This window comes from Lepus europaeus, chromosome 5 (genome assembly GCF_033115175.1).
Source record: "Lepus europaeus isolate LE1 chromosome 5, mLepTim1.pri, whole genome shotgun sequence".
NCBI lineage: Eukaryota > Metazoa > Chordata > Mammalia > Lagomorpha > Leporidae > Lepus > Lepus europaeus.
This window is the reverse complement of record NC_084831.1, coordinates 111,919,014-111,944,806: the sequence shown is the minus strand read 5'-3', so window position 1 is coordinate 111,944,806 and position 25,793 is coordinate 111,919,014. Positions and strand designations below refer to the sequence as shown.

Sequence of the window (25,793 nt, the reverse complement as noted above, 5' to 3'; positions counted from 1 at the left end):
CCAGCTGGCTTATGTATAAAATTGAGTAGTGCTTTCCTCACTGGTTTGCTTTTAATTAATTAAAACATTTTATGGGCTTCAAGAAAAATTTAAAGAAATACACATTTTAGAAATAAAGAACCACGGTTGTAGCAGCTAGTAATTATAGCTACCATTAATGATTGGCACCATTGCCATCCATTTACATGCATTTTTAATGACTTTGTGAAGTACAGAGTATTCCCAATTTGCAGATGGGGAAACTGATAGTGTGGAAAGGTCAGTATTGTTTCCAAGGCCAAACAATCACTCTTGCTGGTGGAGCTGAGCTTCAAATTCAAAACTGCCAAGACTCCCATGTTCTTAACCATCATGCATACCCCTACCAAGTGTGTCTCAGTAATTATGAAATTACAACCTTGGCTCACAATCAGTAGCGTATCTACCCAGAGATGTTTTTATGTATAAACAAAGGCTCTGCTCAGTGATTTTTTTTTTTTAATTTTTGACAGGCAGAGTGGACAGTGAGAGAGAGACAGAAAGGTCTTCCTTTTGCCGTTGGTTCACCCTCCAATGGCCGCCACGGTAGGCGCGCTGCGGCCAGCGCACCGTGCTGATCCGATGGCAGGAGCCAGGTGCTTCTCCTGGTCTCCCATGGGGTGCAGGGCCCAAACACTTGGGCCATCCTCCAACTGCACTCCCTGGCCACAGCAGTGTGGCCTGGAAGAGGGGCAACCGGGACAGGATCGGTGCCCCGACCGGGACTAGAACCCGGTGTGCCGGCGCCGCAAGGCGGAGGATTAGCCTAGTGAGCCGTGGCACCGGCTTCTGCTCAGTGATCTTTCAACAACCATTAGGTCCTACCGATTACATTGCATTCAACATCATGAGGATAAAAGGTGTAGACAGTAGTCACGGAAAGGAACAAAACTCACCAAATATAAAGGCCTCAGAATTAACCAAGCACAGATTTCTAAGGGAATCCTGACTTAATTTCCAGTTCCACCCAGAAATGAGCCAGTCTTTAGAGGAATCTCTTAGAACTAGACTTGCTGAGATTATTCCAAATATCTTCATACCTTCCTCCTGCTCTTCTTGGTGAGGTGGTGTGACAGTAGCTGATCTGATGCTAAAGCAATATGCTCTCAGAGTCACCTAGGAGCATATAGGTAGCAAACATGTGAACATCTGACCCAGCCCTTCACTACCACCACCAGCACCACCACCTCTGCCACTGCCACCTCACAGACATGCCATGTTCTGATTCTATGAATTAGGAATTCCCCCCTGAAATAATTCTGGGTAGTTATGTCCTACACTGTGGCAGCTCTCTAGAGAAACAAGTTCCTAACTCAACTTCATGCACTATATTCTTTTATTAGGTAGAGGAGCAGAATTGAGAATGAAAGGATAGAGATCGAGGAGGTAGGATGAGAGGTAAGAAACAAAAAGAACAGAAAAGAGAAAGGATTCACAATGCCATAACCTTATTAAAATTGAAGTCAACATTTTGGTGTGTTTCCCTGCTGTTTCTTTCTGCAGATTTGTTCATTACAAGAAGTAATCATTGTAAAAAATATTTAAAATCCAATCCATATTTTTTCAGTTAAATTTATCATAATTTTTATTCAGCACACTATCCAAAATGACCATATCATCATTGTTGGTTATGAGATATCCTGTTGACAACCATGATTTTTTTAACTTTCAAATATCTTTTATAATTAGTAATGCAATTTGCAGTGTAGATTCTCCTTTACTGTGAATAATATCCTTAGCAAAGATTTATAAAACTGGATTAATTGGGCCAAAAATGTTCCTGCAGTCTCATAATTCCAAAGTGGGTTCAATGATCATTTATACACAGTTATTCATAAAAAGTTAAAAAAAAAGACCCCCTTGTCTGCTCAAATAAACTTGGAAATCACTTGAGTATTATATACAACTCTTGCAGAGTTTGTAGCATAATATCTGGTTAAAGATGAATGGATTTTATGAAAATAAATATTTAATATCATTTAATCTACTATTTCTCAAGTATTTATTTAACCCCATAGGGTTTTTTTTTCAGCCCATCTTGTGGGTTCCTACCATCTGGGACCAGCAGAATAGTTGTTTTATCAGATTGAGTGATGTCTTGAAGAAGAACTGGAGTGAACCTTAGGACACTCAGTTTCTCATAAACCACATCATAATGGAGTGAGTCACACTCTTCATGAGCAGATTTTCCTCTCTTTTTTCTTAATAATATCATGATAAGAATCATAAGCTAAAAAGCACTCTGGCCTCAGAAGCAGCCCTTAAGGCATTCAGATCCAGCTGAAAAGCCCATGAGAGTATTTTAGGCATGGAAAGCCAAGACACTCTGGCAAAAAAAAAAAAAAAAAAAAAAAAAAAAAAAAAAAAAAACCTAAATGAAAGATCTCCGCAAGTGAGATCCCAGTGGAAAGAACAGGTCATCAAAGAAGGAGGTACCTTTCTCTGAAGGGAGGAGAGAACTTCCACTTTGACTATGACCTTGTCTAAATATGATCAGAGTCGGTGAACTCAAAAGGCTTCCATAGCCTTGGCAACTCATGACAAGAGCCTAGGGTGATTACTGATGCCATAAACAAGAGTGCCAATTTGAGCCGGAGCCGCGGCTCTAGGCTCTAGGCTAATCCTCTGCCTTGTGGCGCCGGCACACCGGGTTCTAGTCCCAGTCGGGGAGCCGGATTCTGTCCCAGTTGCCCCTCTTCCAGGCCAGCTCTCTGCTGTGGCCCGGGAAGGCAGTGGAGGATGGCCCAAGTCCTTGGGCCCTGCAGCCGCTTAGGGAGACCAGGAGAAGCACCTGGCCCCTGCCTCCGGATCAGCGCGGTGCGCCGACTGCAGCACGCCTACCACGGTGGCCATTGGAGGGTGAACCAATGGCAAAGGAAGACCTTTCTCTCTGTCTCTCTCTCTCACTGTCCACTCTGCCTGTCAAAAAAAAAAAAGTGCCAATTTGTTAAGTCAACAACAGAGTCACTGTGCACTTACTCTTCATGTAGGATCTCTGTCCTTAATGTGCTATACATTGTGATTTAATGCTATAACTAGTACTCAAACAGTATTTTTCACTTTGTATTTCTATGTGGGTGCAAACTGTTGAAATCTTTACTTAATATATACTAAACTGATCTTCTGTATATAAAGAGAATTGAAAATGAATCTTGATGTGAATGGGAGGGGAGAGGAAGCGGGAAAGGGGAGGGTTGTGGGTGGGAGGGAAGTTATTGGGGGGGAAAGCCATTGTAATCCATAAGCTGTACTTTGGAAATTTATATTCATTAAATAAAAGTTAAAAAGAAAGAATCATAGGCTGCATCATATATGAAACAGAAAGTTATACATAAATATGTAGTTTCATTATTAGCTGTAAGAAGCACATGAAATACAACCATTTACTACCAGTCCCGTGCGCTGTTACCTCCTGTTCATTGTGAAGAAGAGTATAATGAATAATTGTGAATAACATTTGAGTTGTTACATCAAGAAGTCATTTAGAAATAAAATACAACCTAAGACATTTTGAACTATCAAATAACTAACTAGGTTGCCCCACTAGAAGAGGAAAATTCTTAATCTGTATAATTATTACATGTTAGACATAAATCTTTTTAGGAAAGATGTTTAAGGCAATGGAAATGCTAAGTAGCCAGATTTGTCTACTAGTCATTGTATACATGTATTTATGTACCCCATAAATATATATAAATAAAATAACAATAAAGGAAAAAGAAAAAACTGAGAATAATTTGAGATTAAGGATTCTAGGTAGATATCACTTGATACTCAACTGAATATGTGAAATGCTAACACATTTTTTTCAGCTATTGCTAAGATAAGAACCCCACATCTGCTATGTGACTTAATTGGTTAAGAAATCTCTTTGCTGATCCAAAGCCTCCTCATAATAGGTGGCATCCAGATGCTTTCTGTACATACTGCATTTTAAAGAAAATGTATTCTGTGACAAACTTGACTCACTCTTCATATGCTGGGGAACATGTGTTCCACATACATGCTAGAGAGAGGGACTCTTTGGATGCTCCCTTCCCGAATGTTTGCCTTGAACTGGGAAGAGTTCCCTCTGAGTTGTTTAAGTTGTAAGCAGATGACCATAGTATAGGAACATGCATGCTATGCTTTCCAGAAGCAACAAAGGCCAGAGAAATAGCTTGTGTGAGCCAAGTGTAGCTGAAGATTTAGGGGGTCAGCATTGCTAACCTAATACTCTCCTAATCTGAATCATTCCCTACTCAATCTGCGAGTCCCAAGACATAAACCCGTACATGAGGGGGACTTACACAGAATGTGAAGGAAAGGGAAGGAAAAAAATAGGAGCTGATTTTCCTATGATTGATGCTGGGTAGAAAAGGATGCTTCACCTTTGAACCAAAGTAGATTTCTAGAGGCCAAGCAGTCAATCATTGTCCAGAGCAAGAAGGGCAAGGGACTGTCTTGTTTCACTTTAAGCATGGAGGTTGGAAGGAATGAGGAACAGACTGAATGTGTGGCCCACCATTGAGGTCAGCCATGGTAGAGCCAAAGGGACTGGATGGGCAAGGAACATGTGTAGAAATCCACCAGGGACATCTCTGCCTGGAGTCCAGGAGGACCTAGGTACTTCTGTCTGCTTCCATTCTGTGCTGTGGATTCTCTGTGCTCTGGAGAATTCTTCCTCTACCTCAGACATTCTTTGCTTACTAATACTTTTTTAAAATTCTACCAATTGAAGACCCATTACTATCAAGTAGAAAGTGCAAGACACTAAATATGTAGAGAGAACAATAATAATTATGTTAAAATTATGCATAAGATTAACTTGAAAGAATGCATTAAATATCTTCCACATCCATCTTTGCTGAGCAGTGGAATTGTGGTGACTATCGTTAAGCTCTATAAATTTTTCCAGTTTTTCAAATATTATATTTTTATAATGAAAAGAATTAATGAAAGATATGAATCAGAATTTACAAGAGTCCTATTTAAAAATACAGTTGTGAAAGTGAAGGACGTAAATTTTGATCATCTCAATGTTAAATGAAAATTAGCTTAGAAGGTGTGTTGCTCCATTCTCCTAGGTTTGGTTAAAGGGATGCAAGGCAGAAAGAAAGGGAGAGAAAGAAGAAGGAGGTGGTGGAATGGAAGAGCAGTTGAGGAACATAAAGTACTCTGCAGAAACGACAGAGCATGAAGCATCCAGGAAGTGTTATGTAGCCCCTGGGAAGACAGAGTAGAGCGAGGGTAGACATGCATGGAAAACAAGTTGGGAGAGCATCAAAGACTAGTATTGACAAGAGAACCATGGAAATAAAATGAGTTTAGGATTTAGAATTAAACCAGCTGTGTATCTACCACAGCTGTGGATCAAAGACAAACTGTGTGTCTTCAGTTTTACAGTGGGAATAAACCTACCCATCTCACATGGTGCTTTGTGAAATCAAGAAAAAGATTATGTTTGCAAAGCACCTCTCCTACTGCGTGACAATACTCTGCTACTAGAATTTGCCTCTTTGAATATTTGGTTGTGTAGTCATCTTCTCTCTAGAGTCCCAAGAAACCCCACAAGAGAAAGGGTCTGGGGAATTCCTGAACTTCCAAAATTCCATCCTTTGCTAAAGATACTCCAGAAGGATGAGACCTATGTGGCTGCACCGGCTCTCCTATACCACCCAGGAGAGCCTGCAGGGCCAGAGTGCCCTCTGACTATCTTACTTGGAGGGGATTGGAGGAAGGTGCAAAAACGCCACTGTTTTAAAAATTTCCATTGTACTCAATAAATATCTGTAGCATGATAAAATGAATGAATGAGTGAATGTGTAAATTAATAAGTGTGTATTCTTCCAGATAAACTTTAGAATGAGTTCATCTAAAATAGTTTCTTCTTTTCTGATCAAAAGACTGCGCTGGGATTCTATTTTAAGTTGCAGTTGTGAATGTTGTGGATTTTGAAGCAGAGCTGGGGTTTGTCTGTGGCAAGGCTGGCTGTCCACCAAGGAGCTGCACAGAATGTGGCCTGTTGGCGAATGTTTGATGATCAAAGTCCTGGCTATTAGAGCACCCCACCTGAGTCTTGCCAGTGCCTCGGGGCTAAGTGAAGTCAGCAGCTCTGACTCCATGCTCCATGGAACCATTGGAAAGAGTGTGTGTGATGGAATCAGATCAGCCTGGTTTTGCCACTTACTAACCTTAACTGTAAGTTTTCTCCCCATAAACATGTAGTAGGTATGAAGTCAAATTGTCTGAAAGTTATGTAGAAAGACTCAAGTCTAAACTAGTTTAGTTGTTCACAGCTCTGCTAGGCTGATAGAGCCACCTGACCACAAGGTTATGCTTCCCACCTATCTGTCCATCAGGACACCCTCTAAGCTGCACAATTCTGAGTGAACATTGACGCTGTCAGTCTGACTCTTCTTTCCCTGTGTGTGTCTGTGTCTGCATGTGTTTTAACTGCTTGTCAATGTTTCTCTAGCTGGCCTCTCCATTCTCTAAAGGTCATTTCCTTCACATCCCACCTTTCATTCTCAAGGCTGCACTGTAAACTTTGTCATCACCAAAGCCCTCAACACTCCCAGCGTCTTAGATGAATTCTGTTCTCTAACCTTGGAAGTTTCCTATCTTTTCTTCTTATGATCCAGTATCCTCACACACAATTTCTTCAACCACATCATAACTTCCAACCAATCATAACTTCCATTATCCTTGCCTGCTGTTTGGCTCCAATTCTATGGTCCAAATCATTATACCCATTCCTTGGGAAACCCTCAATTCCCTTCCTCTTCTGTTTCCACCATAATCATTTTTGCAAACCCTCTCCCAAGATGAACTGAATGATGCACCACTTCCATGTCTGTATCTTACCATCTAAATACTTTGGAGGGACTCACACAACTCAGCAGACTGGTTTCATTTCAAGTTAACAACCTCAAAATTTCCAGCAATCTGTTAGCACGGGAAGAATTCTAATACATTTCTTCATATAAGCTTACCACTCTGGCTTCTGAGATGACTCTTACATCATCTTCCTTGTTCAAATCTGCTACATTTCACATCTCTGATCTCAATTTATGATTTTGTCTATTGATTCACTTGAAAAAATAAGCACTTCCTCAATACAATCAAGGTCTCTCTTACATCCACACCCAGCCACCCATCCTGTCTTGCTTTTTTTTTTAACATTTATTTATTTATTTATTTATTTATTTATTTATTTATTTGAAAGGCAGAGTTACAGAGGCAGAGGCAGAGAGAAAGAGGTCTTCCATCCAATGGTTCACTCCTCAAATGGTCACCACAGCCAGAACTGGGCCGATCCAAAGCCATGAGCCAAGAGCTTCTTCTGGGTCTCCTACGCAGGTGCAAGACTTGGGCCATCTTCTACTGCTTTCCCAGTTCAGAGCAGAAAGCTGTATCAGAAGTACAGTTGGGACTCAAACCTGTGCCCATATGGGATGCTGGCACTGCAGGCAGCGGCCTTACCTGCTTCTCTTTTTAAACTAAAATATTGTCTCTCCTATCAAAGTCTAATCCTTGATACCTTCTCCTGATCTCATTCCATCTTACCTTCTCAAGAACTTTAGTCTCCCCACCCCTACGCCTTCAGTGTCTTTCCTTCTTTTTTTTTTATTTATTTGATAGGTAAAGTTATAGACAGTGAGAGAGACAGAGGGGGAGGAGGGTCTTCCTTCCGTTGGTTCACTCCCCAAATGGCTGCAATGGCTGGCGCTGCGCCAATCCGAAGCCAGCAGACAGGTGCTTATTCCTGGTCTCCCATGGGGTGCAGGGGTCCAAGCACTTGGGCCACCCTCCACTGCCCTCCCAGGCCACAGCAGAGAGCTGGATTGGAAGAGGAACAACCGGGACTAGAACCCGGCACACATATGGGATGCCGGCGCCGCAGGCAGAGGATTAACCAAGTGAGCCACGGCACTGGTCCCCAGTGTCTTTCCCTTCTACTGGATCATTCCATTATCTTACAGAGTATCTCCTGACTTACACACATACACATGTGGCTTGACTTCCCCCCCCTTCATCTACACATTCACTAAACAATTCAGAGCTCTGGTTTCCCTTTATAACCAAATGTCTCAAAACAACTGTCCATACAAATGATCTGCTTATATTTTTTTAAATTGATTTATTTAGTTGAGAGATAGAGTTACAGAGAAAGGGAGAGACGAAGAGAAAGGTCTTCCATCTGCTGGTTCACTCCCCAAATGGCTGCAATGGCTAAAGCTGAGCTGTTCGGAAGCCAGGAGCCAGGAGATTCTTTTGGGTCTCCCACGTGGGTGCAGGGGCCCAAACACTTGGGCCATCTTCTATTATTTTCCCAGGCCATAGCAAAGAACTGGATCAGAAGAGGAGCATCTGGGACATGAACATGTGCAGCACAGGCAGAGTCTTAGCCCACTACACCACAGCGCCAGCCCCATGATCTGCTTACTGTATCACTTCCTTAGTTACTGCCTCCAAACTCCACTCTAACTATTCCTGTTAATGTTATCTGCAACTGCCAGTGTTTGTCTTTGTGCCTTTTACATTCCATCAGTTCTCTAATTTCATACTATATACTTTCCTCTGCCTTTTGAACTATTTCTCCACCTCTTTTGCTGGCATCTCTTCCTGTACCCAGTTGGTAAGTGTTGGAGTTCCTGGCACGATCTTGGGCTCAATTCTCATCTTTCTTAAGAATTTTCACCCATAAAGTGATTCATCTTTCCCATGCATTTGATTACTATCTCTATGCTACCCACACTTGGATTTGTAACTCGGCCAAATTTCTTTTCTTAGAAGAGAATTTGTGTATTCGGTAGTCTCCTTGACATCTTAGGGACATTGTAAATTTAACGTGATCACTAGTAACCATCTGCCCATTTTAAATGAGATCCATTTCTCACCTAATCTCCTCTATCTCTTTAAATAGTCCCATTAGCCATCCAATTGCTCAAACTAAAATCTGGTGCATTATTTTTGATGTTCCTTCTTATTCATTCCTGACATGTAAAATTTCAACTCCTAAAGTTTCAACACCCAAAATAGGTATCACATTTAGCTACTTGTCTCCACTCTGCCAGCATTGCAATCTGAGTTACTATTAAGTCTTTTTTTTTTTTTTTTTTTTTGACAGGCAGAGTGGATAGTGAGAGAGAGAGACAGAGAGAAAGGTCTTCCTTTTTGCCGTTGGTTCACCCTCCAATGGCCGCTGCGGCTGGCGCATCTCGCTGATCCGAAGCCAGGAGCCAGGTGCTTCTCCTGGTCTCCCATGCGGGTGCAGGGTCCAAGCACTTGGGCCATCCTCCACTGCCTTCCCGGGCCATAGCAGAGAGCTGGCCTGGAAGAGGGGCAACCGGAATAGAATCCGGCGCCCCAACCGGGACTAGAACCCAGTGTGCCGGTGCCGCAAGGTGGAGGATTAGCCTGTTAAGCCACGGTGCCGGCCTATTAAGTATTATCTGAACAATTGCTGCAGTCTCCTCAGTCTGTTTTCCAGTCTTGCAGACTCTTATTATTTTCCATTTCAAATCCGTTAAGTCCTCCTACTGAATTTTTAATAAAGCATAAGTGTGCCACCTTCACCTCCAAAGCCCCAGGTAACCTGACCCATGCTCTGCCTCCTATACCTCATTCTGGTCCTCTCTCTCCCTTGCTTGAGGGGTTTCCTGATGTATCAGGCTCTTTTCAGTCTCTTAGAACATACACCATTCCTTTATGCCTCGGGTCCTTCACACATACCCTAAACCCTTTTTCTGCCTCACAAATGGTTATCAACTCATTTTTCAGGTTTTCTCTCAAGTGGCACCACTGCAAAGAGGCCTCTATCACCACGTTAGGGAAGAGTTCTCCTCAACCATGTTTCTGCTATTCCATTTGCTTTTCTCCTTCATAGCATTCACTCAAATTTGCAGTTACAGCCATTTGCTTATGTATCTTTCTATCTTTCCTCTCCTGCAGACTACGAGCTCAATGAGGCCGAATGCAGTGCTGTTTTAGGTGCCAGTTTCCATCTGGTGCAGAGGGAAATGCTGGGGCCCTATCAGCATATACATCTTTCCTCTGTTCTCCTTGTCCCCCCCCACCAAGGCTGTAAATGACACCTGCAGATCCACTGATATTTCCTTCTGCTGCTAAGGGAACCTGGCACAGAAATTGAAGCTCATAAAAATATTCGTTGAACGAGTGAATGAGTAAATGAATACTGATAGCCCCACATTTTCAGAATTTGTGTTCTCTCGATTATTTTATTATTAAGATTTTTTTGTGTCATTGAGGATAGACTGCAAGAGAAGTATGGGCCAGCGCCACGGCTCAATAAGCTAATCCTCCACCTTGCGGCGCCGGCACACCGGGTTCTAGTCCCAGTCGGGGCACCAGATTCTGTCCCGGTTGCCTCTCTTCCAGGCCAGCTCTTGCTGTGGCCCGGGAGTGCAGTGGAGGATGGCCCAAGTGCTTGGGCCCTGCACCCCATGGGAGACCAGGAGAAGCAGCTGGCTCCTGCCTTCAGATCAACGCGGTGCGCCGGCCGCAGCGCGCCTACCACGGCGGCCATTGGAGGGTGAAACAACGGCAAAAGGAAGACCTTTCTCTCTGTCTCTCTCTCACTGTCCACTCTGCCTGTAAAAAAAAAAAAAAAAAAAAAAGAGAAGTATGAAGTCTTACAAGCTTGACTTTCACAATGCTCCCCTTTCCTTGCAATGCCCTTCTTCCTGTCTGGCATGGAGCTGTTTACCTGAACCTTCACTGCCACCCCAGGGATGTATTCTTTTTATCCCTGCCCTCAGCTCTTCTAAGGTATTATTATTATTATTATTATTTTTAATACTTACACGTGTTCTATCCACATTGAACTTATCTTCATTTTCTAGAAATGATAGGGCTATTTCATAGTCTGTGCCTGTCTCCACACGAGGCTGTGAGTGACACCCACAGCCTCTACAGATGTTGCCCTATGACACTGAGGCACAGGTGCTGGGAACGGAAGAGTTCACCATCAGTGAGCCACAGATTCTGGGCACTTAGGGAGAATCAGTGGGCACCACTGACACCACCTCTGGGTTTCAAAGCCACATTGTGCCTTCTGGAGCCCAAAATAGCCAGCAGCTGAGCAGAGTGAGGAAACACTCCTCTGTCCTTCTGCACTCCAGTCTGCTAACTGGGTGCCAGAGCAACAGTCTAATGCATCAGCTTTTTCTGAGTTGGACTTCAGGAGTTTAAGGCAATAAATATGTGCCTAAGAAACTGCTATAATAATTTGCTTATTGTTTTCTCAAATTTTGTTGAGTGTGCTTATTGTTTTCTCAAATTTTGTTGAGTGTGGAAAAATAAATAGACATATTATAGATCTTCCGTTTTGCCAACTTATGATCTTGCACTGCCACATTATTTGTCAATGAATGAACCAAAAGCATAACTACATTATGGAATAATGCACAAAGAGTTTTGGCAATTATTTGAAAAGAAAAATTGGTGAAAATATTGAGTCTTTACAAGGTACATAACAACCTGAGCATGCCTCCAAGAGTGTATAAAGAATTCATGTCACTAACTGATATCTTGTGCTGATTCCATCTTTGAATGTATCAAATAACAACCATTGGTTATATCTGTACATTTTTAAAGTAGAATTATGACAAAAATAGCAATTTCTTAACGCTAGGCTTACAAAAGAATCTTTTAACATTTAAAAGTGACCAATACATTAAACCATGAAGAATATTATCAAGGAGATTTTAGAAAAAAAAAACTACCCTTTATGTTTTCCTTTTTATTTTTTAATTTTTGTTTTGTTTTTAATGATCAGCCCCAGCTATATCTGAGTCTCAGAAAAAAGCTCCCTGAGGTTGGGCTAAAAGGTAAACCTAAATTCCTACACCACAATAGACAGAAAAATCCCTCAGCCCTGTCTCCAAACAACTGAGGTGGCTTATTTAGGCCAACCTCGATTCTGTTTTAGGTTGACTTTTCTTCCAGAAGGTTCTTTGTGTAAAAACATTCTGACATCCTCCCTCCTGTCTTTATGCCTTATCACAGCTTAGCCTCAAGCTGGAATCTCTACCAGCTTGAAGAGTTTGAAGAATAAAAACTGAAAAATAAATAGGTAAACAAGTAATGGAATGAAATAAAAGAATTCATTCACGTGACAGTAGGAAAAACCATTCCTTATTAACTACATGATTTGAAGAAAAAATATTCTCTCTTTCCAGATAATGGAAGATAAACTTAAGCTGGAAAAGGACAAAGGAAAAGCAAAATCTCCCAAGGAGAAGAAGACCCCAGCTCCCAAGGTTGCTAAAGGAAAGGGAAAGGATCAGCCTGAGGCCAACACAATTGTGAAAAAGACCACCCAGTTAAAGCAGAGAGGAGAAGAAGATGAGACTAAACATTATATTGGTCAGTGAGGTAGCCTTCAGTTGGTTGCCTTCAGTTCCTACTTAAAGACCTGTTACATACCTTGACAAATAACTACAGTAATTGTAAAACCATAAATCACTTACTCCCCGATGACACTCTAATAGAAAAGCATTTCTATTTGCAACCCATTTATGGTTGTAGTAAATATGTGTGTTGCATGTGTCTTGCGAGGCACCTGAATATGGTGCAAATAAAGGATGAAGTAGCTGGTGAAAGAGCCGATTCTGCCAGCATGGAACTTACTGTCTTGTTGGGAACATAAAGGAAACTCAGACATAATTATAAGGCAAAGTAAAATGCTATTATTGTCATGAGTGAATTACAGTAGTAAAAAATGAGACCAGTTAATTTGAGACTTACACAGAGTACCTAGCTTTCTGATCCCAACTTTTCCCACTATCAATTTGTCCTAGCTAGAGCACCTTTTTCTCTTGTTTTAAATTATTGACATAAAAGTTATTTGTGCTAGGTAGCCACATGGAATTCATTGCTGCCTTCTCTTGAACCCAAATGCTACTTACTATCTGTGTTGTATTTAAGTGAGATAATGGTGGGCTTTTACATTCTTTTCCCATTTACACCTCTGCTATGTCTCTGCTTTAAATCCACTAGTGTTAGAAGCACTGGTATTATGGATTCCGTGGACAACATGGATTTGTTTAGCTATTGGGGGAAAATCACTGCTTAAAAGTTGAAAGTAGTACATCTGTTGTACTACTCATAAGTTGATTTCAGTGGGCTAATGTGAAGTGTGATATTTTCATGTACTGTGTATTATCAGTATTAAGGTACAATAATTATGTTCATCCCCTAGAATATCACACTCTAGGATAAACTTATATTTCAATAGTAATAAAATAGAATAACCGGGCAAGATAGAGCAGAAACATTTTAGGAAAGTGCACAATGTCTATTTTAATTTAATGAAATAAATGCATAGTTGCTACATAATCTGTGCTCGGGATTCACAGTCAATGACGTAAGTACACACTATATCTTGGTAGGGAGCATGTCCATATCCAATATTTCCCTCTCCTGTAAACACCTCTACTTATAAAATACCACAAAGCTGCAGCTACTTGTAATTCAGGAGTAAAGCCAGATGTTGCTCAGAAGAGATTAGGACCAAAAAAACTTATAGGCTAAACTCTGACAAACCCAAGCCCACACTTTCTATGACCACAGCCCCATGTATGTTTGCCCTCCTAGTCCACTTGTCTCATTTGCAAAAGTGATTTAATATTTTGTAAAATAGCCACCACCTTCTTCCTGGAAGGGCAGTAATGAAAAACAGTCAACACGACTGCATTCCAGCCAAGTGGGCTCTTTCTGAGCAAGCCAGAGGGATTATAAACGCATGCATAATGTGTGTTGCCACTGCACTGGCTAAGTGCAACCTGTTCTCTTTTACAATGATGGCTGCCCTTCTTTATGGTATTTTGAACAGACGATGAGCCAGATGATGGTGCCCAACATTACTTTATAGTTGTGGGCTTCAACAATCCTCAGCTATTAGCGATTATGACTGAGCTCGGCATTCCCATAACCAGCGTGATTAAAATATCTTCGGAGAATTATGAACCTCTGCAGACACACCTGGCAGCAGTTAGCCAGCAGCAGGAAGTTTTTCTTCAGCCAGAAGGTATGTAGTCCGCTACACAACTCACTGAGACCTCCAGTATTACCCACTGTCCTTAAAGTACAAATAGACTTTGCTGTCCAAAACATAGTCTTATAATACACATGTTATTAAATCCTTTCAAGACTTTGATTTGCTGCTTATTCTGTTTGCACCAGCCAAGTGTCATAAATTTTGCAAATTAGAATCATACTGTGCATTTATATTCCTGCATAGCCACAGGAAACATGGACTGCAGTCCAGATTTGGTTATCTAGCTACGTTTCTCAGGAACATTTGATCTATAACTTCTAATTAAGGCATGAGCTGTGTGGATTGCTGTTATTAATCTGCACTTGCAAAAGCCAGTCACCAAGTGGTCCAAAGGAGGACACAGCCTCAGATCCCTGCCCTGCTCTGCCACTGGCTTCTTTTTTTTTTTTTTTTGGAGAGGCAGAGTGGATAGTGAGAGAGAGAGACAGAGAGAAAGGTCTTCCTTTTTGCCATTGGTTCACCCTCCAATGGCCGCTGCGGCCGGCGCATCGCGCTGATCCGAAGCTAGGAGCCAGATGCTTCTCCTGGTCTCCCATGCGGGTGCAGGGCCCAAGCACTCGGGCCATCCTCCACTGCCTTCCCGGGCCATAGCAGAGAGCTGGCCTGGAAGAGGGGCAACCGGGATAGAATCCGGCACCCCAACCAGGACTAGAACCCGGTGTGCCGGTGCCGCAAGGTGGAGGATTAGCCTGTTAAGCCACGGCGCCCGCCTACCACTGGCTTCTTATGACCAATCATAGGGGTACTTTTTCTTCTAAGAGTAGAAGGTTGTTAGGCTGGCGCCGCGGCTCACTAAGCTAATCCTCTGCCTAGCGGCGCCGGCACACCGGGTTCTAGTCCCGGTCGGGGCACCGATCCTGTCCCAGTTGCCCCTCTTCCAGGCCAGCTCTTTGCTGTGGCCAGGGAGTGCAGTGGAGGATGGCCCAAGTACTTGGGCCCTGCACCCCATGGGAGACCAGGATAAGCACCTGGCTCCTGCCATCGGATCAGCACGGTGCGGTGCGCCGGCTGCAGCGCGCCTACCGCGGCGGCCATTGGAGGGTGAACCAATGGCAAAAGGAAGACCTTTCTCTCTGTCTCTCTCTCACTGTCCACTCTGCCTGTCAAAAATAAATAAATAAATAAATAAATAAATAAATAAAAAAGAGTAGAAGGTTGTGGGTGACATAGCAACCACACCACATCTCAGCCATCTTGAGCCTTGAGGTCTGCATCTAAGGAAACCGTGCTAGAGTACCAAAGGGAGAAGGAACCAAAAGCTACTGTAAGTTCTATGTAACAAAACTGGGATTTAGTATAAGTCTCTGTTACCTGAAATCTTTCATTGCTTTTATTTATGCCATTATATGATTGTTATTTATGCTGTCACTTTTATTGTTATTTGTTAATAATATCATTTGCACAGTGCATTGGAACTTACACAGCCACTTCCCAATTTCTATCACATTATATTTTTTGAATTGATGATCAAAATTAGAACTAGCTACACATGATGATGATGATGATAATAATAATAGTTATTATATACAACAATGGGGACATGTCTCAGGACCAGGTTCAACGCAAAGGGCTCCAAGTACATTGATTCATGTAGTTTTCACAACAATCCTAGGAAGTATATTTTATTATTTGCATTTTGCCAGAAAGAGTTCTGTCAGTCTAGTAGCCACAATTAAGTGAAAGAGTTAAAATCCCAACCCAGACTACTCCTGAAAAATGTCAATCTCAGAAATAAACTCTCCTTATTTCATAATTGTGTAGTTCTCAGAATTGTGAACATCTCAAAATTGCTTATTTACATTTTCTAGTACTGTACACACACTGAATACAAATCTTGCACTTAAAGTAGGATTTAGAAATTCAACATTCTCATTTTGTAGCATAAACATGTTGTTATTGTTAGACATTGAGGCTGAAATATTGAAGAAAGAGAATGACATAAAAGAACTTGAGACTTTCTGGAAGTACTTGGAACCAATCCTGAATAATGAGAAACCTGAAACAAATCTCTTTGATGTTGCTCGACTTGAATACATGGTCAAAGCAGCTAACTTTCCTTCTGACTGGTCAGACAACGAGATGATGGTTAGTACATGCCTCGGTGAGAATGTGTGGTTTTAACATGTGACACTGTGACTCTAGTCACCCCATTCATTCATCTCACAGATATTGACTGAGCACTAACTACAGAATTTTGTTCTAGACCCTTTTGTGTTCAGGACAGTGATAATACTGGATTCCAATGGTGGTTACAGTCTGGTTCCCTAGCTTTTAAGAAGTGAGTTAATTACAAAAAATATAGCAGAAGTAGATAAATAATGATGAATCTTTCATTTGGTGACATATGGCTTTATTTCATACCTCAACAATGTCCTAGGAAGTAATTAGAATTTTATTCAAGTATAACTTAATTATTTTTAAAAGGTTTTATTTATTTGAAAGTCAGAGTTATATATAGAGAGGGAGAGACAGGAAGAGAGATCTTCCATCCACCGGTACACTCCCCAGTTGGCCAAAAGGGGCAGGGCAGGGCCAAATGGAAGCCAGGAGCCAAGAACTTCATCTGAGTCTCTCACACGGGTAGCAGGGGCCCAAGGACTTGGGCCATATTCTTCTGCTGCTTTTCCCAGTCCATTGACAGGGAACTGGATCAGAAGTGGAGCAGCCAGGACTCAAAGTGGTGCCCATATGGGATGCCAGCATTGCAGGCAGCGGCTTTACCCACTATGCCACAACACTGGCCCCTAACATTTTGTTACCATAGAAACTGTTCAAATAGTAAATTTTATATTTTATTCCATCATATTTTTACATATCAGTTTAAGCACTGTTTTCCTACATCCTTGTTTTTATTGTTAAATGCTTATCTTTGATATATTTGGCAAACAAGGTCTACCCCAAGGCTTGTTTGACCCTGGCCCGACAACGAGCAGGCATTCCCTGATCCCTGCGCTGAGGAGCTCCCAGAGCGGCCAGACTGAACTCGTGAAACAGAGAAGTGGTCAAGGTGCCATACAGCTAGGTGCTAAGCTACGGGAAACACAGCCTTAAGTTTTCTGTTAATTCAGAAAAAGAAGAGATGCTTGAAAAAGTAGTGAAAGCCAGATACAAGAGTTCTGGGGCTTGTTTTAATTGATTAAAAAAAAAAAGCAGCTGGCAATCTACGAAGGGGGTAAAATCAAAGCCTGGAACTGTTTCTGCCCAAGGATAGGGTGCCCGTGACAATGGGCTGGAGCACAATGCTTCTGACTCAGAGAGCCCCCGGTTCTACTGCCCTCGGTTGGATGTGCACTTAGTGAAGTACGAATGCTGAGGATTGAAGCGTATTGGAACCCTGAAGGAGGGACAGGACTTAAAGAAGTGGCAATAAGTAGGTCAGTTTGCGTTACAAAAACTCAACATGAAAGGCCTAAGATATCAACACGTGAAAACAGAATATCCAAGTCAGTGCTTTGCCAAAAGTAAAAGTAAACATTAGCCTTGTGCTGTTTGTGGACAATGAAGCTGAACATAGAAAAGTTGCTGCTCAAGGCAGAGCCACTTCTAAGCAAGGTTCTAGTCTCCCTTTGACTTTGCCTCTTCCCACCCCTGCATCTAGATGTGGTTAGCAGTCCTGCTTTGTCCTTCACTCTCCTTCCTCTAAAACCTGAGCTCAGAAAAGGGCCTGCTTTCCTCTGTCTTTCACTGCTTCATGTCAAATTGAGTCAGTATCATCTCACTGTCCCAGAGACACCGGTATTCTAAGTAACATAGCGTTGTGAACATTCCATTCTGTTTTATTGAAATTTTTTATTTTACCCAACAAATGGGAGGTATATTTAGGGAAGTAGCACCTTCCTTGGAATCCTGAAGTTCCACCTTGAAGACACCTTTCTACCCTTTCTCTCTTGTAGGCCAGCTCTTTTCCAAAGCACAAAGAATCTATGGTTGAGAAAACCCACATCCACAAATTTGCATTTTAGAAAATTCTCCACTCTCATTTGGGCCATGACCTGACTGCATGCCTCCTCAAGAATATGTGCATGTTTTTGGAGGGTCTAGGAGGCCCCAGCCACGTAACTCCCAGCTGCGCTCAGTGGAGGCTTCTTCCCGAGACCTTCCAGGCCTCCTGCTCCTGTTCTAGCCAGGCCTCTTGTGTGTCCTCTCACTCTCCAGTGAAAAACTGCAATGTACTGAGCCCCAGATAGAGTACATTCTGTAGCATCATCAGGACATATGTATAAATATCATGGTATATACAAATGCAACTTCCAAAGACCCAGTGCCGTTCCCAGCATCCTGCTTCCTGCTCTACTGTCCACAATTTCCTGTTCATTAGAAGACATTAACTGCTCCATTTTAAAGAAAATAATAGTGACTGCATTTTTACTTTTTTTTTATAAAATGTGGTGCATTTTCAATTGCAATTCAAGTTTGGAAAAATATTTTCATTGAAAAGATGTCACCAGCATAGTTGAAATACTGATTATGGTCGAATATCCCTGACATCAGAACTAGAAGCTTAATGTCCAGAGTGTCTAGTTGGCCCATGAAGGAAACTGTCAGCAATGAAAATGTTCAGCTGTCTAGAGACCCAGCTGGGGCCATGCTACCCAGTTGTTCCCACTGGTATCCTACAAATCAATTTGCAAGTATTTTTTTTTTTTTAGAGATTTACTTATTTATTTGAAAGTCATAGTTACACATGGAGAGGAGAGGCAGAGAGAGAGAGAGAGAGAGAGGTCTTCCATCTGCTGGTTCACTCCCCAGTTGGCCGCAATGGCCAGAGCTGTGCGGATCGGAAGATCGGAAGCCAGGAGCCAGAAGCTTCTTGTGGGTCTCCCATGTGGGTGCAGGGTCCCAAGGACTTGGGCCATCTTCTACTGTTTTCCCGGGCCATAGCAAAGAACTGGGTTGGAATTGGAGCAGACAGGACTTGAACTGGCGCCCATATGGGATGCTGGCACTGCAGGCGGTGTCTTTACACACTACGCCACAGCACCAGCCCAAATTTGCAAGTATTTATTGAACATCATCTTCATGCCAGGACTTAGAGCCCAGGCATGCTTCTACATTATAGCATTTGGGTATAAAGGGTCCAATATTGGGATAAGGGGAAAGGAGAGGCTTGGAATAGTTTTTACAATAAAGTCACATTCCAAAAGAAAAGGCCATTGGGTTCAATGTTGAAGAGCAAAGTTCATTTTAAACTAGAATCACTTAGTAAACATAAAAGTGATAAATTTTCTTCTAATAGAAATAGGCCAAATACATGCTGTTTCACTCTCGGCCTTATCCATAAGTTGATAATGGCCTCACATCCCAGGTGGGAGCCAGCCAAGGAATCCTTCTTCCTCTTTGGATGGAAAGAAGCATTTGCAACCTTTAGCTGCAAACAGGCAGGCTTTATTTCTGCTGAACCATGGTAATGAAAGCCTTACACCAAATAAATGCCCATTGAGATATGCTAACTGCTCGAGTAAGACATCTGCAACATCTCAAGTTAAGACCCTGGTTGCTGAAATAATTTGCTGGCCTTTAGCACATAATTCACTGTTTGATTTTGAAGACGAATTAACTAGGGTAAGCTCAGGAGTAATTGGGCAGAAGCTTTACCATATTTCCTGGAAATACAAATCCAAACATCTCTATGCCAGAATTTAGACAAGGAGCACGGGATTGAAGCAGAACTGGAAATCTTCAGTCTTAATGTGGGCAGGTGAAGCCAGATGAGTAGGTGTCCCCTAATGAAAGGCAGAGCTGAGCCCTTCACTGGACTTCTGCCAGACCACTGTCTGCTGGCCCCACGACAAGCTCCCTCATCTGACCTCACTTCATCTCAAACATTAGAGCAGCCAGTTTCATCCTTCTTTGCTTCCAAGTGGTCCACAGTATTGGCCCACTTCTGGAAATGAAAGTAATAGATACATCTGATCTACAACTGGCTTGCCTGCCCATAAAACTTGTATTAGTCTACAAAGATTCCTTAGTGCTTTTTCCTTAATGGTAACACAGGTGAAAGGAAAGAAGGGAGGCAAGGCAGAAAGGAAGAAATATTGATTGCACACACACTGCAGTGTACTCGGGTAGATGATACACGAAGCAGAGCAAGTGAGAATATCAAAGTTACTTACATGTTGTAGGAATAGAGATACTAAGACTGTAGGCCACTTTGCTGAAACTAATGACAGTCTGCATTATGGCGAACAGGAAGAACAGAGAAGAGTTCCCAAATGAAGACTTGGGCACCACAGCTGGCTCCAGGGGCTGGGGATTCAACAGTTTGCTACCCTGTTAAAAGATGATAGGTTTATCTGTTAAGGGAGCTATGAACAATATATCTGGTTTTAATAGTATGAAACTAATAACTAATTGTCATTAATTCTGTCACCTGCAGCTGGAATTGGGCACTGAAATATTTGAAAACATTGCATGTTTGATGTATGACACTCTGGATTGGAAAAGGCAACACCAACATTATTTGGAAAACATGCAGCTTATTAATGTCCCCCAAGTCGTTAATGAGAAATCTATCTTGGAAGTCACACCGATTCCTGAGGTAGGCATAGGGTTAAAGGTCTTTAGTGAGCTGAAAGCCTAACTGAAAAATGTGATGAATACCATGAAAGCAGTCAGCTTAGACTGCAGTAGAAGCAATTAAAAAACAAAACAAAACAAACAAACAAACAAAAAAAACACGGCATCTCACCAGTCTTGGGGAGGAGTAAGGTGAAGAGAAGGGACTCAGAAAATTTTGGGGTCAATGATGTGGTGAAGGCTGACTCTGACTTTCCTAACAGAGAGCCTGCTGGGGGAAAGAGACAGAGCAGAGTGATATTCTCAAGAAAGAGGCAACAGTGTAGAAAGAAATGGAGGTCCGGCCAGCGCCTCGGCTCACTAGGCTAATCCTCCGCCTTGCGGTGCCGGCACACCGGGTTCTAGTCCCGGTCGGGGCACCGATCCTGTCCCGGTTGCCCCTCTTCCAGGCCAGCTCTCTGCTGTGGCCAGGGAGTGCAGTGGAGGATGGCCCAGGTGCTTGGGTCCTGCACCCCATGGGAGACCAGGAGAAGCACCTGGCTCCTGCCATCGGATCAGCGCAGTGTGCCGGCCGCAGTGCACCGGCCGCGGCAGCCATTGGAGGGTGAACCAACGGCAAAAGGAAGACCTTTCTCTCTGTCTCTCTCTCACTGTCCACTCTGCCTGTCAAAAAAAAAAAAAAAAAGAAAAGAAAAGAAAAAAGAAATGGAGGTCAAAGACAAGTATTATCCTAGCACAAGCCAGGACCCATGGGGGAAGTGCAGTGTTCCCAGGCTACCTGTGCAAAGTGGAGACCCACAGCATGAACTAAAGCTAGAGAGGTGGGGGCCAAATCATGAATATCCTTTGGCTGCAGAGTCTGAGTTTTACCTTGAAGGGAATGGAGAACCGCTGCAGGGTTTTTAAGTGGGGAGAATGGCATGACTCAGTTGTCACCCAAGGACGTCAACCTTTCAGACTCTCAGTGCGCCATCACCACATCACCTTCCCCGCAATTGCTCAGTGGGCTGTTAGGAGAAATTGAATGGTATCTATACCCATTGGCTGCTTTCCTTCATGTGGAAAAATGTCCTTTTCTTTTATCTTAATATTAGCAGATTATTTTATAGTGTGAACATAATTTTACACTCTCAACTTGCTGTTGGATCAATCCCATGATACCAGCATTTGATGAGAGCATCTCTCAGCTGGGCATCTCAGTTGTTTCTTTTCAATGATTCTTCTTTTAGGCTGCCCAATCTGCTGCTCCAGCCCCTGGAAAGAAGAAAGCACAACATGAAGAACCGCAAGCCCCACCACCAGGTATGTATGAAGTCCATTGCTGGAGGATCAACACCATGAGCTGGCACTTTAAGGAATAATGACTGCCAACAATATTGCTCTCATCCACTCCTCTCTCAATAGCTCCTCCATCTATTAGTGCATGGTCATAGTTTGAATTTATGCAGACAATTTTTTGATAGAAGAATAGGGAATATATCTTAGTTGGACAACGATATTTTCTCTATTTCACAGTGTCTTTTGCCATCACAACTGAAGTAGACATGAGATATTACAATGATTTGCTGAATCCAGTTCCAGAGGAATTCATTTCTGTGCCCCTGATACTGCATTGTATACTAGAACAGGTGGGTACACTCTGAGGCTTTTTCCCAGGTGGTAATCTTAAGTACACCATGTCATCTCTCCCTATTCCCATTTTTTTTACACTATTCTAAAATTACACTCATAATATTTGGATGTATCCTCCTTTTTGAATATTAGAATATTTCAGATAAAACTGAAGTTTGATCATCTGCTTCAAGCCTCTTATTCTTGCTGTGCACTGGAACAGTTTATATGACATTCCCTGAAACTTTGGTATATCATACCCTTAAAACTACCTGTGTCTAGCGTCATCTTAACAGAAGAGGAAGAGAACATGGACAAGTAGGTGGGGTGGTTGATGGTCTTTATCTTTTCTAAGACTTATTTATTTATTTGAAAATCAAAGTTACAGAAAGAGAAGGAGAGAGAGAGAGAGAGAGAGAGAGAGAGAGAGAGAGAGAGAGATCTTCTACCTACTGGATCACTCCAGAGATGGCTGAAATGGCCAGGGCTGGGCCAGGCCAAAGCCAGGAGCTAGGAGCTCCTTCCAGGCCTTCTATTTGGATGGCAGGGCCCAAGCGCTTGGGCCATCCTCCATGGCTTTTTCTCAGGCTCATTAGCAGAGAGCTGGATTGAAGGCAGGGCAGCCAGGACACGACCCGGTGCCCATGTGGGATGCTGGCATCATACCTGCTATGTCACAGCTCCAGCGCCATCTTTACCTTTTTTGAAAACATTTATTTTTTGTTTTATTTATATAAAGGGAAAAAATTTCATGTGTTTAATATATACAGTTTTAAAAGCATAATAATACTCCCACTCTACCCTCCCTCCCTCCCTCCCACCCTCCTCCTTCTTTTCTTATTTTTCTTTTAATTTTTACAATGACATATTTTCAACATACTTTATAATCACAAGCTTAATTCACCACTAAATAAAGAGTTCAACAAGTAATAAGTAGAAAAATCACTGTTCCTCAAGACTATAGACAAGGGCTATAACCAATAATCAAATCTCAAAATGTCAGTTTTATTGATATATGTTACTTTTTACTGGCACTCTGTATATTACCATATCAGGGAAAACATGTTATTGTCTTTATTGGGACTGGGTTATTTCACTAAGAATAATGGTCTCCAGTAGCATCCAGTTTGTTGTGAAAGACAGTATTTCACTTTTTCCAGGTGGGTAGTTTACCATTGTGTATATGTGCCACCATTGCTTTATCCCATCATGAGTTGATAGACATCTGAGTTGATTTCATATCTTAGCTATTGTGAGTTGAGCTGCTGTGAACATGGAAGTGCAGATAAGTCTTTCAAGTGCTAATTTTATTCCCTATGGGTGAATTTAACTATCTTTAAAATATCTTTTGTACTTACATGTTTAGTTAAATTTTTCTACTTCTGAGACCAATTTTAGACTTTAGTATAATTCTAATAAATATGCCCATTTTATTGGTATTTTGAATACAATGCAAGGCTCTTTATACTAATCACTTAAATGCATTTTGCAATTTCCTCTCTGTCTGATTTTGATCCCTTTCTTGTGACTGTTATTTATTTGTGCCCTTTGTTTATTTTTTGCTTGTTTGTTTTTGACTATTAATGATATATCTATTGTATTTGTCTTTTCAAAGAATCAGAGTTTCATTTCATTTATCAACTTCTTTTCACTTTTATATTAATTTATTGATTTATCTTTATTATTTTCATCTTTCTACTTTCGTTGGGCTCATTTGTACTTCATATTAATTAAAAGCTTACTTCACTTACTTTCAGTCTCTGGCTTTACTTGCCTCTTGAGTGTTTCTTTAGCTCCATCTGGAAGCTTTCAATATATTTCATTCTAAATCTTTTATATATATATATATATATATATATATTAACCTGTGAATTATTTTCATTTCTACCATTTATTGTTGATTTCCAGTTTTATTGCGTTATAGTCAGTAAACAGTCTGAAAATTAACAATTTAAAATTTACCATTTCCTGTGTGACCTGATGCATCCTGATTGTATATGGTCAATTCTTGTGAATGTTCTATGTGTATTTGAAGCGTTTCTTATTCATGGTGATAGATACATACATGCATACATACATACGTACATACATAGAGATACCAGGCATCCTTCTACACACTTTTAATGCATTAATCAAGTTAATCCTCAAAACAATCCTGTTGAGCAGCAACTATTTTTATCCCTTCTTTTTAAATATAATGAAATGAACATAAAAAGGTTAAGTAGCTTATTCAAGTAGTAACTGGCAGAAAGGACTTTGGAACTTAGGCAACTGGTGCAAAGTATTTTATACGCATTGCTCCATTGTTATCTTCCTTCTAGTGCTGCTGATAAGAAATCTAATGTCAAACTTCTACTTTTTCCTTTGTTGGTAATCAGTGTTTTTCTCTTTCTAGCAGCCATTAGGGTTCTCTTTTTATAATGGAAAACACAGGACTATGTCTAAAGATGGCTTTGTTTCATCATACTTGTCATTATGATCTAAAGAAATCATAATCTGGTTTCAGAGCAAAATTAAAATTCCCTCTGCTCTCCCATAAAGGTCATAAAAACGTGACTCTGTACTATATCTGTCATCTCACCTCCTACCCCTCAGTGTGTTCTTCCCCCTCCTCACCCACCCACAAACACAAAGTATTTGTCTTCTTTATAGGCCTTCTGGTTTCCCCCTCACATATTGCCTAATTCCACCTCAACCTTGTACTCAAACTTATCCTAGCGAGCTTTCTGCCTAGTGGATACCTCTTGTGGTCCAGTTTCCAGGGAAAGTGACAGTCCTTGGATGGGTCCTCTGATTCTCTGATCTAAAGGAGCCCCACAGCACACATAGGACACTTTCTACTGCATTGCCTTGTTTTATTTTCTCACCAACAGCTGCTCCTTTTTAAATGTATTTATTGGCTTTGTTTCTTACCTTCGTTTTCCCACTGGAATGAAAGCTCCACACAAGCAGGAACTTAAGTCAGCCTTTCCTGTTCATATCTGTGTGCTCAGCACAATAACCATTCCTAAGCCATAGTAGCCAATGAACGTGTAATTTTTAAATTCATGAGCAGATTCTGAGGCAGTCTTATGTCTTCAAACATTCCTTGCCTTTAAAGTTTCTTTCTTTAAAAGTTAAATTTATATTTATTAATTTATGTTATTTTATATACAGCTTTCTCTTTGGGAATTCCAGATTTTTTGTGGGGAGGGAGGAATTCAAGTTTAACTTCCTATTAGCTCTTTCTTCAGTGGAGTCCAGTCTGCCATTTAAGTTTTGGTTTAGCAGTAGCATTTCCAATTTGTCAACTCTCTAATTTTTTCCACAATTGCCTATACTTTTTCCTACTTCATGAATGTGGCACCTTTATCTTTCTCTCTCAAAACATAAAATGGTAATTAAGATCCTTTTTCACACTCTGTTACCTCTGTTAGTTCCAATAGACTTTTCTTCAAATGCTGACCATCTTAGATTTCTAACCAATTAGATAAGAACACTATTATTGGCCTTTAATTATCCCATAAGCTTTTTGTAAGACCAATAATTTATTATCCAATAAATCTATAGAAGCTTAAAAGCCCCAAAGAGCTTACAGTATCAT

General features: G+C 41.4%; 1 protein-coding gene across 1 annotated transcript in view; it reads left to right on the top strand.

Annotated features, from left to right (window-relative positions):
• Nucleotides 1-25,793, top strand: part of SPAG17 (sperm associated antigen 17) — a 249,496-nt gene that overhangs the window by 75,660 nt on the left and 148,043 nt on the right. The window contains exons 5-10 of the mRNA XM_062193510.1: nt 12,204-12,390; nt 13,859-14,053; nt 15,987-16,168; nt 20,460-20,621; nt 21,829-21,901; nt 22,115-22,227. Of these exons, the coding sequence (XP_062049494.1) occupies nt 12,204-12,390; nt 13,859-14,053; nt 15,987-16,168; nt 20,460-20,621; nt 21,829-21,901; nt 22,115-22,227 (912 nt within the window). The remainder of the gene's footprint in view (nt 1-12,203; nt 12,391-13,858; nt 14,054-15,986; nt 16,169-20,459; nt 20,622-21,828; nt 21,902-22,114; nt 22,228-25,793) is intronic.